Here is a 14,625-nt window from a genome sequence, read left to right on the forward strand (position 1 = left end):
GCTTGCCGCAACTGGAGAAAGCCCTCGCACGAACCGAAGACCCAACACAGCCAAAAATAAAGAAATAAATAAAAATAAAGTAGCTATAAAATTAAAAATATATATATATAAAATGAAGTCATTTTAGAATTTTACCATTTATGGCAATACGCTACTGGTTTTTTTATAAATAGTCTGCATTATAGTTAATTGACTTATTTCTTTCCTATAGTATTTAGAGTCCTTATTCTGGAACCGGCAGCTGAATTGACTCGAAGACTTTCGCACCATCTACTGATGGGTTCACATTTTTCTTCTTTTTTTGGCTGATACAGTGATACTTAGAAACATTTAAAAATTTTGAGCCTCCTATATTCCTGAAATAAATCCTTCTTTGTCAAATATTTTATTCTTTTGATACACTGTTGAACTCTATTTGCTGATACCTTACATACAATTTTTATATTTATGTTTATAAGTAAGGCTGGCTCAGTTTTCTTCAAATTCTGCTGGCTTGATAAAATTAAGGAGGATATATTTTCTGAAACAGTGTTAAAGAGTTATCTCTTCACTAAAAAATGGATAAAATGTAGCTGCAATCCATTTGATCATGGTAGCTTTTGTCACTGGTAGCCTCTGCAGTCTCATTCTACTCAATAACCTAAAATGATGTAGAAATTTGACTATGGATATAATGAGCATCTAATAGGATGGCACTGATTCATGACCTTGGGAGATGGAGGAGTTTCAATGCTATGTAATCTGCTCTGAGAATTAGACTGAGAAACGATGACTTTCTACTTTAGCTGGCTTGGGGAATCAAACATGAAGCGTTAAGTACCGAAAAGGAAAAAAGCAATACTGCTTGAAGAAAATGGCAAGGGATATAACTGATTCACTTTGTTATAAAGCAGAAACTCACACACCATTGTAAAGCAATTATACTCTAATAAAGATGTTAAAAAAAAAAAAAGAAAAGAAAATGGCAAGGGAGACTCCAGCCCAGAAGAGGGGTCAGTGGCAACGTCTCAGATGTCACAAACTGCCTCTTGCACTGGGTCTCTGTGGAGAGACCTGGAGTGGAAGCAAATGCTAAATAGAAGAGTAATCACAAAATTGGAATATGGGGTAGTACGGATTAGATAGTAGTATTGTATCCATGTTAAATTTTATGATTTTGATCATTATACTGTGGTCATGTAAGAGAATGGTCCAGCTATGCACTAAAGGATGAACAGTAGGGGCATGATGTCTTAACTGACTCCCAACTGGCTCAGAAATATACGTGGTGGAGTGTATGTGCACGCGAGCCTACGTACGCACATGTGTGCGTGTCTTGAGAGAGACGCAAATGGTAAGCAAAAGGCCAATAATTGATGAGTCTGGGTATACCGTTCTTTGTACTCTTTTTTGCAACTCTTCTCTAAGTTTCTATTTATTTCAAACAAAAGTTACCAAGACAATTGCTATGGGGGCAGACTTCCAAGTCCTCAAAAGCTTTGGCCCTTCCACTGATGGACTGTGGAGGCCAATGACCCTCTGACCCCACTGGATTTGACTGTCCCAACTCTGCCACCACTCCCTGGTGACCGTCTCCCACACTGGTACCGTACCCCCGTGGTCACAGAGCCATTTCACCTGGGAATTCACTTCTCTGCTGCGATATTCTCTCTCATCTGGAGAACACAAAGCGTATAAAACATATCCCCAACCCTAGGGATCAGAGGTCATCGTGGGTCTTAAACTTTAATGTGGGTAGCCACTGCTAGAGAGTTTTATTTAAATTTTTGTTTTGCTTCTCAGTACCTCTGAGAAACTCTTTGTTAAGTCAGGATGGTGCTCGCGAATCTGCATCTTCAAAGAAATCCTGGTGCTTCTCATGCAAGTGGTCTGGGGACCATATTTTGACCAACATCATCCTACAGCCTATCGGCATCTGATGTGTAATAGCCACTCAATGTGACTTTGTTGGATGAATCTGAACTGCCCAAGACTGCAGAGTGCTAATGAAAGAACCTAGCACTCTTGCCTGAGCATGAAAAGGGGGCTAAAATCTATTCATTGTGTAACCAGTGACATGGATTTCAGTCCTTAGCGCTAAACATAGCCTCCTAGGTCTCAGCCTTCTAATTACAAGTACGTATGTGGGTCTGGGTTGGCCTTTTCCAACACTAAATCACTATAGAGCAGTCAGTATGTTTCCCCCTAAACGGTCACATAATTTTAACCTACTCAAAACACTTTTAAGTCCTGCAAAGTTAACCATCTGTCCAGGGGGAGGCCCTGGAGCCCCTTTCCATGTGGTAGGGGGTCAGAGTAGCTTTTCAAGCATAGGTGATAAACGGCCATCAATTCAGCCCTGCTCTCATCACCTGTCAGTTTTGTCTTTTGGGGCATAATTATTAGCAACAAATGTACTAGTGTACTTTGTAGTGAGTAACACAGTTACCATCTTATGAATGCTGTCTAAACCCGAGATCTGAACTTGGTTTGGCAGCATCTTAGTCTACACGTGACCCTCTTAACCTGTCGAGCTATATATACAGGGCTGAAGCAACGTATTGTATGCAGCATTTTATACATAACACCTAGCAGAGCAGCTACTAAAAAAGGGTGTGTTGGGGGCGGAGTCTGAGTAGATGGACGATTTGAATATCCAGCCACGAATGTATATACAAATTGTAAATATTTACAGCACCACGATTTATTTTATTGTATGTCTGGTAACTTCCATCTATGCCTACCTATGATGGCTGCTTCAGAGTATAAACTCCCCCAGGGCAGAGAATGTCAGAGTTAGGGTCCAAAACAGTGGTGAGAGTGCAACTCAAGAAATGTGGCATACTCGGGTCTCTACAGCACCAAGCTACACCCCCTTGCCAGTAAAACAAAAGACTAAGTAGCTACATAGTCATTTTAGTCTATAGTTTATATTTATTTCTAGCTTTTGAATTCATTACAGTCAAGTAATGAAAACAGAACTCTAAAATCACGAAAAATACCAAATAAGCTGATTACCATTCGCCATGGGAGCTGGAAGTCAGAATTCATTATTTTAGCACTAACTGTGGGAGAAAACATTCTTCCACAAGGACAGATACGCTTTTAAGAAGGACAAAAAGGTCACCAGGTTACATACTGTATATTCGCATATGTTTAAGAATTCAGAAATAAAATTATGGAGTGGAATGAGTTTAGACGCAGTTCAGAAATTTTTTTCTTGAGCTAAAAACATGGAAATGTTGCCCAGGCATTTAGTCAGGAGGTAACAAGGGTCTATTTTCAAGATATATGGGTTAATAATTTCATGGGGTTATTCAAGAATGATCTGCTATGATTGAAACCATGTGTGGAGAGTTTGGGCTTCTGCAGGATGTGTGGCAGCAACAAAGGCCCTAAAGATGTATTTGTGCTTCCTGCCATGGATGCAGATGAGGGACTTAGATACACTTCCCAGACACAAACAGTGCAGTTCTGCATGCCATCAGAGAGAAATGGAGAAGGCTTACCACGTTGTACAAGCCGATGCACCAACGTTCAAATAAAATCTGCCCAGAAAATCCATTAACAAAGGCGAACCAAAGCTGAAAGAGAAAAAAGTTCATGAAGTTTTATATCAATATTGACCTAAATGTTTCCATTCACTGAAGGAGTAGTGGGGAATGTGGACCACCAGCTGGACACAGCTGCCGAGAGATAAAGAGCCAGAGGACCGCAGCCGTTGCTCTTTCATAAAATACAGATTCCCAATATCACAAATACCAATATTTTAAGGAAAATTTACACTTAAGGCGTACATCGATTTTAAGAGGTAGCATGTACATATTTACAGAAAAGCAATTTATGTTTAATTTACATCTAATATGTTTTGTGTCAACACTTTCTCAATACTGGAAGGGTCTCAACTTCATGTTCTTTTTCCTATAAAGTTGACTCGATAAATATGATTTATCTTTGTAGGACTTTCAAATAGATAAAAATAAATAAAAAAACACAGAAACTCCTCTGTTGGTCATGTGTGTTCTTAGCTCATAAAATACTGACCCTCCTTGATCAAATGTCCACCACCTCAGCAAAGGGCAACACACAATAATAGGAAAGAAACATGCTCAAATCATCTTTTGGAGTAACATGGGATGTATAAATAAATTAAGTACAGATTATATCTTCAAGTAGACCATAATTCTGATTAGGTAAGACTGACATAAAAACAAGTGCAGAGCAAAGTGCCAGGGACATGAACAACAACAAAAAAAATTATTGGGACTTCCCTGGTGGTGCAGTGGTTAAGAATCTGCTGCCAATGCAGGGGACACGGGTTCGAGCCCTGGTCCGGGAAGATCCCACATGCCGCGGAGCAACTAAGCCCGTGTGCCACAACTACTGAGCCTGTGAGCCACAGCTACTGAAGCCCGCGCACCTAGAGCCTGTGCTCCGCAACAAGAGAAGTCAATGCAATGAGAAGCCCACGCACCACAACTAGAGAAAGCCCGCGTGCAACAACTAAGTCCCAACACAGCCAAAAATAAATAAATAAAATAAATAAATTTATAAAAGAAGAAAGAAAAAAAATTATCTTAGAGAAGGAACCATTACCAGGTATAATTAGGAGAAGATATGGAGGTGGTGAGAGTGAAGCAGAAGATGGGCGAGCCATAAGGAGGCTGGATGGAAACCTGATTTAGAAAAAAGCAAATACAGAAATACGGGATACAAAACGCCGCTGTTTAAAATTCAGCTGAATTTATATGATACAGCAGGATCCCGGTGATGTGGGGTAGACTTTAATGTACCCCATGCTAATCACAGAATCCACCTTAGTGAGGTGTAATATCATGACAGACTGAATCCATTACTACAGTGGAAGGACTCCGGCAACACGGAACAGCCACCCCATAATAATCTGGGTTGAGATCAACTCTGCTACTGACATTTTACTAAAGTCAGATTTTTCTAAGTCAGTTTCTTGACTCCCTCAGACTAAGTTTCCTGAGCCAGGAATTGTTCCCAAATTTGCACAACTGTACCCAGTAGGGTGCTTGGTACAAACAGGGACTCACTCACCATGTCCCAGTGGGATCGAACGAAATACCTCAATTCAACTGCCAGATAGAGTTTTCTTAGCACAGCTTTCATCATCTCATTCCCTCATTCAGAGCACTACCAGGGATCCCTCCGAAATCTAAGATAAGCTTGCTGACCTTCAAAAACCCTTCCTCACTCCTATTTACTCTTCATTTCAACTACCTCCCCAGAGGTCCCCATGAGGCCTGGCTATTCTCAGTGAAGAAATATTGGTGGAGAACTAAGAATCAGAAGTTTGTGCTCTGCTCTGCACTCAGAATACTGTTACCACACCTATCCAAATATTAGCCATCCCTAAAACAACAATTTTATTTGCACGGCCTCCCTATCACATGAGGTCTCGGCAATCAGTACTCCAACCAAACTTTTAGTGCAATGAGTGGGCAGATCCACACCTGATTCAAGCATACTTATAAAGTGCTTCAAGGGTCTTAACCTAATTTTCCCAAGATTGTGTTACACTTTTCTATTCTCCTATTCAAACAATAGAGAGAACATTGATAAATATCTAGTGAACACAACTATTTTATTGCTTAATTCAATTAATGTAGTGCCTTTTGCTGAAGGTACAGTAGACTATTTTTACTGTCCTCCCCTCCCTAATACCAGTAGAAAGCAGCCAAACAATTGAAAATAGAAAAGTTATTTTCAATGAAATTATGAGATAGCCTTAATTAAAACTACAAATGACACAGAATAGAAGCTGATAAATATGATGACGTAGGATCAAATCAAGGGAGAATGTCAACAGCAGACGAAACCTTCAGAGTGAAAAAGTTTCCAACAAAGAGGTGGAACAACCCAAGAAAGAGCTGAATCAGCTCTTATTTAGAGGGTGAGATACAGAGGTAGGTATGAGTCATGGCTGAGGTCCCTGGTCCAATTCAACACAGCAGGAAAACTGCAGTTCAAGGGCAATGTGCACACAAATGCCTTTTCCCCCCAGAAGTGACTGAGGAGAATGGCAGGGCACGGGAAGGAGCAAAGAGCAATCAACTCAGCAGATACCAATCGAGGTAAAGTGAAAAGAAATAAATGCAAATTCACCTAACAGAAAACCTGTGATGCACAGAAATTCCCTGTGAGGCATAGAGGCCTCCGACTCACCTGAGGAGAAGAAATGGTGGCGAGGGAGGTGGTCATTACTACAAAGTGACAGGTGACCAGTGCGGAAGAGACAGACACTGATGAGAAAGTGTTCTGAAAAGACTGTGAAGCCCCCTCCCCCAGACATCATCAAAAAATAACAAAGAAAAAACATAAACAAAAGAATATGACATATAAATAAATGATAATAATATGAAACAATCTCCACAGAAAGAACCAGGTCAAAGCACAGAAAAATATTTTGAATGCTCCTGACAAGGCGAAAAGAGCTAAAGAATATGTGGCCTTTCATTGAAACAAGAGCTAAAATAAGATGTGTAAGATATCAAAGAAGGAGACAAATAAGGAAAGGTCGATATGACAGATAAAGGCCATGGAAATAAAACTCAGAATGGACACTGCTGAAACCAGTCAGGGTAGAGTAGGGCAGGCTCGAGAAAACTGAGCAATGGACAAAAGTTAACATTGAATTTAAGAGAAATTGACTGCCTTCCAAAGATGACAACAACAACAAAAACCCCAAAAGGTGTACCTTAAAAAAAACAAAGGAGAGGGCTTCCCTGGTGGCACAGTGGTTAGGAGTCCCCCTGCCAATGCAGGGGACACAGGTTCAAGCCCTGGTCCGGGAGGACCCCACATGCCACAGAGCAGCTAAGCCCATGCGCCACAGCTGCTGAGCCTGCGCTCTGGAGGCCGTGAGCCACAACTACTGAGCCCGCACACCTACAGACCGTGCTCTGCAACGGGAGAGGCCACCATGGTGAGAGGCCCCCGCTCGCTGCAACTAGAGAAAGCCTGCACGCAGCAGCAAAGACCCAACGCAACCAAAAATAAATAAATAAAATAAATAAATTTATTTTTAAAAAGGTATAAAAAAAAAAGAATAGAAACAAATGTTCGAAGATATAATAGAAGAAAAATTCCTGAAATATTCTAAAACCTTAATCAGCCAATAAATAGAGAAGACACCTTTTGTCCCCAGGAAACAAAACAACGGCCACACAAAGATCAACAGCCACGCAAACCCTGATATATGAATTAATGAGTTTTAAAATTTTATAGGATCAGTTCTTTAATATATTCGGGCAGAAAAAGCAATTAGCCTACAAGGTGAAAAGTCAAGTTGGCTTCGTGTTTCTCGGGCACAGTAGACAACACCAGAAGTCAGCAGTGAATGTTCACAAGTCCTTAGTGAAATAAAGCATGACGAGAATTTCAGCAAAAGGTAGAAACCAAAGAAACATCAAGAGCTGGAAACATAACATAAAATACGATGACAGAAGTAATACCAAATATGTCTGTTATATTAATAATACATTTAAAAATGCTGAATGGATAAAAATATAAACCCCCAAATATATGCTAAGTACAAGAGAAATGTGAAAAAGAAACACTATTCGAATAAGATTGAATTCATGACCCTAACTTACAAAGCCCTACAGTGGACAAGGCCCTCGCCTGCCATTCTGAGGTCACTGCCTTTCCTCATGGAGCTGCAATGGCCCTCCACTGGTTCCCTGCAAGCACCAAGTATGGATCCAGCTTCATTATTTTGTACCCAAATATGAGGCAATTATGTCAACAGCATTCGGTTAATAAACCACCTTTATCTCACTCTGTTGAAATGCCCTTTAACGTATAATAAATTACCATTCTATAAAGGAAAAGTTACACCTGTATAGTATTGTGGTCTCACTCCATATACTCAAACTAATCACAGATGGCTTGAACACTTAACCATAAAAAACCAACTCAAAGCATTAGGAGAAAACAGGAAAAAAAAGTTATTTTTTGTATGTGAAACTGACTCTCTGTATGACAAACTCAGAAATCAAACAAAAAGAGGAATAAATTTGAAACAATTCATTTCTATAGCAAAAAATATTAATAAAGTTGAAAGAAGATGAATAAACAGTACACATATATTTGTAACATCTGTGAAGACCTAATTTCCTTACTATATAAAGAGTTCCTACAAATGAGAAAGGAAATGCCCAACAAGCTGTTAGGAAAACAGGCAAAGAATATACAGGCAGTGTGATCACAAGACACAAAACCACTTATAAATGTAGGAAATCTCACTTTTTATGAAACACACACACAAAGGGATATCATTTTTTACCCAACAAATGGGCAAAGATTTAAAAGCTTGATAACCTGAGAAAATAGCTACCCTTATACCCAGATGGTAATATAGCATTGTCCACAAATATGTTTAATACATTTTTCCTTTGACCCAGCAATTCCACTTTTAGGAATATACTCTGTATCTTACAGCTATAATCACACAGTATTCAACATAAAAATACAAGCATGTTACCATGGCATTATTTGGAAGGATAAGAAATTAGAACCTGCACGTATATTGGTAGCTAGTTAAATGGATATAATTCATCCATAGCAATGAAATACTATGCAGCCATTAAAAAGAGCAATATAGGTCTGTGAGCGTGGTAATTACAAAACTCTCACTGATATATTATTACACGAAAAATATCAAGGTATATGTTGAGTGGTCATGATTATGCAGAGCAGGTGTATACACTCTCATATGCATGGCGACTTTCTGGAAGACCCATAAGAAACTGTTCATGTTCATTATCTTGAGGTAGCAGAAGTGTTCTCTAGGTGGTAGTATGCAGACTCACTCATACCTCTCGTACTATTTTGAACTTTTTAAACACGTTCATGTTTTATTTAGATAACTGTTTCGAGCAGTTATTCTCAACTAGGGTTGATTTTGCCTTTGAGACACTTGACAATGTCTGGAAACTGTTTTGAGGGTGCTGTTGGCATCCAGAGGGTAGAGGCCAAAGATTCTGCTAAATATCCTACAATGCCCGGGAGAGTTCCCTACAGCAAAGAATTATTTGGTCCAAGATGTCAAGAGCGCCACTATTGAGAAACCCTGGATGAAAGAAATAGGTTCATTAGGTCAACCTGATAAAACTTCGAAATAATGCCGTAACCTGTTTGTCATAAGCAAAATAACGCCATGGGACAGACTGCAGGAAGCCATGATTAAATCTGTGTGTAGTCGGTGAGGATTCAGAAACGTTCGCTTCTTTTTGAGTAACTACTCTCTAGCTTGACGCCTCATACATAGAACCACAGGCCTTACTCTTTAGAGGCCGTGGTAGCAATGCATGTGAATGCAGAACTTGACAAAATTAGATCCCTAAACCAGAAACATATCTTGATAAATTATTAATGAGAAATCACTTTAAAGACTGAGAGTGAATTTCATATAACTATGACATTCTAGTTGTTGAAAATACACAGTAAGGGGAAAAGATCCTAAGAAGTCAAGCTTCTCTTTCTCAGCATTAACCTTTGCTCTGAGCAATCCTAACCATGTCACAATTTTCAATCTTTACTTCAGGTTAACATCCTTGATTAGTTGAATGTTGAGATATTTCCTCTAAGTAGCCAGTGTTCTGATTCTGTCCAAGTTGGCACTGGCTGGGTCACGTGTTCAAAGATTTTTGATATGTTTGTCCTAATTTTTATCAGTTACAGGTGCCGTAGCTTTTCGAAAAGTATAAAGCAGCTCATTTTCAACATTTCCAATTCAATTTCAATCTTCATGCAAATAATCCCTCATTAGATGATCAGATCTGTTTATTTCATTGGAAAGATTTATTTGGGAGAGAAAAAATTAAAACCTAAATAAACAAAACAAACACAATTCGTCTCCTAATTTCCAAATCCATGAGCTGGTTTTCTCTTACACTGTAAACACTCCAACTTGATTTTATTTTGGCAAGATTTCCCTAGGTGAAATGGAAAAAGTAGGAGAACACACTGTATTTTAAAATATTTATGTAAACGTACTGAGTTTTTACTTTATGTATTCACAGGACAGGTACACGATGGCTCCCTGACACACTATAAAATCAGACTTTCACACTGGTTAGTCATATACAAATGTTGACTCATCTACAAAAAAGAAAGCACTGCGCCATTCGTAAACATCAATGTCATTTTTGGAGGACCACGGTTTCAAGCTGCACGCCCAAGCACACAGCCCGCAATACAGACAGACTGCCCGCCCCCTCTGCTGTGCAGTTACTTGGACCACGGCTTCTACAGCCACTAAATCTTACGCTTCTGGATTAAGGGGGCAAAGATTCCTCTGCTTTCACTCTGTTAACTAGGAATGCTATTAAATGGATACAGTCAAAGCAGAGAGCCAGGTTCTGCCTGGACGGCCTCAGACTTTTGAGCTGGGAGGAAGACTGGCCAGTAGTGATGGTTTGCCAAGCTCCTGGGGTTTCTCCTGCTCAAATGTAGCGCTGTTATGAGCGAACTGACCCAAACTTATTAAATGGTTTTTCCTTCTTGGAAAAAGATCCTTCTTTGCTTTAACTGCTGCTCCACTGCCAAAAATGCAGTAACCGTCCTGGCTAATTGCACAGACTCCTGTCTACGGGTCCCAGCCGCCACTGTACCACCTTGGCAGCTGGACCTGCCGCTGCTCAGATTCTCAGCTCCCAGCCACATACTTGGATGATTGCTTCATCCGGGAATGGGGGGAACTGTTCCTCAATTTACTCCGCTCTTCCAAGACCCACGGTAGAGGACTGAAGTGGAAAAGTACCCTACAGAGAGTAATTAAATAAATTAGCCATACGGTTTCTCACTAAAGTGGCAGCAACATCATGATCGACTGATATGCAGTCAGGTCTGAGCTGATTAAAGATATCTGTTTAAAAGTCAAAGGGCTATAATCTTTTTGGAATTCGATCTGGCAGTATGCATTAGGATAAAAAAGAAGCATACACTTCATCTAGAAATTCTATTTTTAGAAGTTCATTTCTCATAAATAAAAGGCACCTGTATATAAAAACATATCTTGTTTTGCAGTACTGTTAACAGGGGGAAACAAAACAAAACAAAAAGCATAGGGGAAAATCCCTTAAAGTTCTTTATTAGGGGATAAATGCAGCAATCCTGTCTTTTAAAATGTAAAATCTATACGTATGTAAATGAAGGAATGTATGCCAAAGAAACAGTATGAGATTGACAAAAGAAAAGACAAAATGAATAGGTAAGTCACTAGGCAGGTAGACAGCAAATTAAGGGGAAAAAAATCAGGGATGCTATTATAGGGTAAGGATTATCAGAAATACAAAAATAATAACAGCACAAAAATAACAGTAGTAGCAAGATACCCTAGGAACTTCCCCTCCAGTATCTTTTGCCCAATAAATATGGGATTGAGTGGCCAGAGTTAAATGAAGACTATGGTAATAAACAGGCTGGGCTTCGTCTCTGAAATCTTTGGAGAGTTTTTCTTTATGGGTCAGTCCTGGACAGGCCCAATGCTAGCAGCAAACACCACATACTTACAAAACTTCTAGGGATTTTTTCAAGGCAAACCAACACAAGAAAGAAAGTTACAGAGTAATGGGTATAGAATCCATTTCTTGTAAAACCACAACAAAAAATGCCACATGTTTACGTATTTTTTATGAATGCAAAGAAAAGCATGGAAGCTATTGACTACTAGTGCAGAAATAAAGGCAGCTGAGAGGAAGTTACTTTTCCTTTATACACTGCTACCATACAACAAATAAGCACTCCTTTCAAGAATTATGTAGAGGAGAAGCCCTTGTTACTCTGTCACTCCACCGTGTTCATTTCTCTCCGGCACTTTCTGTTGCCTTGTTACCTGTCTACCCCACCCTCTGTGAGATGCATGCAGCCAGAGATTATATCAATTCCATTCACTGAATTGCTACGTGATCAGGGCAGCTTCCTTAATCCCCCCCAAGCTTCATATTTAAAAACTTTTTATTTTATACTGGAGTATAGCTGATTTACAATGTTGTGTTAGTTTCAGGTATACAACAAAGTGATTCAGTTATACATATACGTGTATCTATTCTTTCTTAGATATTTTTCCCATATAGGTTATTACACAATATTGAGTAGAGTTCCCTGTGCTATAGAATAGGTCCTTGCTGATTATCTATTTTATATAGAGTACTGTTAATCCCAAACTCCTAATTTATTCCTCCCCACACCTTTCCCAAACTTCATTTTTAATGAACGAATGGAAAGAAAACCACACACTACAGAACCGTCATTTTTAGTTTTGATAATGATGATAAAAGCTAATGTGTATTTAATGCCTACTCTGCACAGAACCTTCGAGCAGAACCTTCTAAATGGAGTACAGTATCTCATTTAAAACTCCTAGCAACCCTAACAAATAGGCATGGTCTGCATTTCACAAATGAGGAAATCAGGGCACAGAGACAATTAAAGATATTGTAGCTGCTACCAAATAGGTGTTTGATATACTGTTATAGTTAGTAACAGTAGACCCTCCATAATGAATCAGTGACTTAAAAAAAAAAAAAACATCGAAGTTAAGGCGATTCAGAATCAAATCAATATTTAAGGTAACTAACCATGCTGTTGACAGTTTAAGATTGTGACAGGAACAAAATACTTCACAACTATAAGCACGTCAGCAGTTCAAAAAAACTTATGAACAAAATGATCTCAGTCTTAAGCCTCTAATGCCATGCAAGGAAGTTAAGGCTCCTTTTCAGATTAAGATATAAACTCCTTTGAAAAACACACCATATAACAAAATGCAATCACTCTGGTTTTAACAACATTTCCCTGCAGTATTTTAAGCTGAAATCTCACAGTTCTTCGCTAATATGGTTGCAATCGACCCAGCAGACAAAAGTAAGCCTCTCACCTTTCATTATCCAGAGTTTTTGAATAAAAAAACACAAATTAATACTAACATGACCATCTAAGTTATGTTTAAAGGGATTAGAATGTCATAAGTATAAAAGAGAAATTATCACATGCAAATAAATACAGCATGTGATGTGCACGTAGAAATTTTCTTGCTTCAGTTTAAACATTTTCTTTTCCATTAAAATCCCAAACGATGTAAGACGTTGAATCTTACAGCTCAAAAGTCCCACAAGTTAGTAACGGGAAATCTGGTAAACACTTTCAATGTTTCCTTAATTTTTCAGGGCTACCAAATGACATGCTTATCCTACGGACCATCAGGTAAATACAGAATCGTGTTTCCTTCCCATAAAAGATCATAATACCGACCAGATGGAGTACGCACAATTAAATCGATTTTTAATAAGGAATTCTTGGCACAATAGAATGTAATTGCTCCAAAATGTGTCAAGGACTACTTACATTTTTTAATAGTTCAAGGCTCAGACTCTCAGCCCAAATCCCGTGCTCCAGTGTTAGAGGAGACCAAATCGCCCTGGAGGCTAGTAATGAAATAATGAAGCTTTTCATCTGGGATCACTGGTTAGGATCTGTTCTCATCCATTAATGACACAGTTGTTTCCAACCTCCTGGTGTTGGAACAGTGGCAGGGGGTTTATTACAGAAGGGGTAGCAGAAATATGTATAAGATCATTCCGTTTATGGATAGGACCTATGGCGAGTATCTGAGAACATGTGTTTTATAACCAATAAAGGAATGCTCTTAACATAGGGATGGTAAGATTTAATGTCTGGCTCCAAAGACCAGGGATGTAAGAAGGCAAGAGACTTTTGATACCGTCTCTCCATCCCCATCAGCCACTTCATGCCTGCAACCTGGGCGAGGTGTGACATTTCTTTTCCTTATTTACTTGCTCTGGAAAGTGGGGGGAAAGGTCTGTCTACTCTCTCAGAGAAGGATTAGAAAAACCATATGTATTTTTAAAAGTTCAGTTATCGAACTGTTTACTAAGACCCTGATTCAAATTATGCTCTGTCCTACGTGCAGTCACAAAGGTGAAGCAGACACCGTCCTTGCCCTTAAAGACCTCACTCTGGTTGAGGACAAGTTTGGGATGAATCAGAAGTATGGGAAAGTTCTTTGGGAAATGGGTTCTGTCTATAGGACTCACCACAGCTTTCCCAAAGGTGGTAGGTACTTGCTGGGTCTGGAAGTGTCATATTCCATCATCAGCTCATGGGGGCAGAGGAATATTAAAGGCAGAGGAAAGACTTGTATGTAATCATAGCAGATGTGAATTTCCAGGTGGCCAGAACAAGGAAAATGAAGTGAGAGGAGAGGGCTGGCTTCAGACTCTGAAGGACACTGGACAGCTGTTCTTCAAGGCTGCGAACAGCATTGCACACACTGCCCTAGAGAAATTTGAAAACTATGTATCTACAAATCTGAAAAAACTCGCTCACTATAGATTTATTTATTTTATTGTGGTAAAATATACATAACATTTACCATTTGAACCATTTTTAAGTGTACAGTTCAGTGGCATTAAGTACACTGACACTGTTGTAAAATCATCGCCACCGTCCATCTCCAGAACTTTTTCATCGCTCCAAACTGAAACGGTTCCCAGAACCAGCAACTGCCCGTTTCGTCCTCCCATTAGCCTCTGGTAACCACTGTTCTGCTTTCTGTCTCTCTGAATTTAACTATTCCACTTACTTCATATGAAT

At 39.3% G+C, this 14,625-nt stretch overlaps 1 protein-coding gene across 4 annotated transcripts in view; it reads right to left on the reverse strand.

Annotated features, from left to right (window-relative positions):
• LOC102998822 (phospholipid-transporting ATPase IB) overlaps positions 1–14,625 on the reverse strand; it is a 535,813-nt gene that overhangs the window by 149,882 nt on the left and 371,306 nt on the right. For all 4 annotated transcript variants that reach the window (XM_007164203.3, XM_057533251.1, XM_057533250.1 and 1 more), the window contains exon 28: positions 3,489–3,563. In XM_007164203.3, coding sequence (XP_007164265.2) covers positions 3,489–3,563 — 75 coding nt within the window. The remainder of the gene's footprint in view (positions 1–3,488; positions 3,564–14,625) is intronic.

The sequence above is a fragment of the Balaenoptera acutorostrata genome, chromosome 18 (genome assembly GCF_949987535.1).
Source record: "Balaenoptera acutorostrata chromosome 18, mBalAcu1.1, whole genome shotgun sequence".
Lineage (NCBI taxonomy): Eukaryota > Metazoa > Chordata > Mammalia > Artiodactyla > Balaenopteridae > Balaenoptera > Balaenoptera acutorostrata.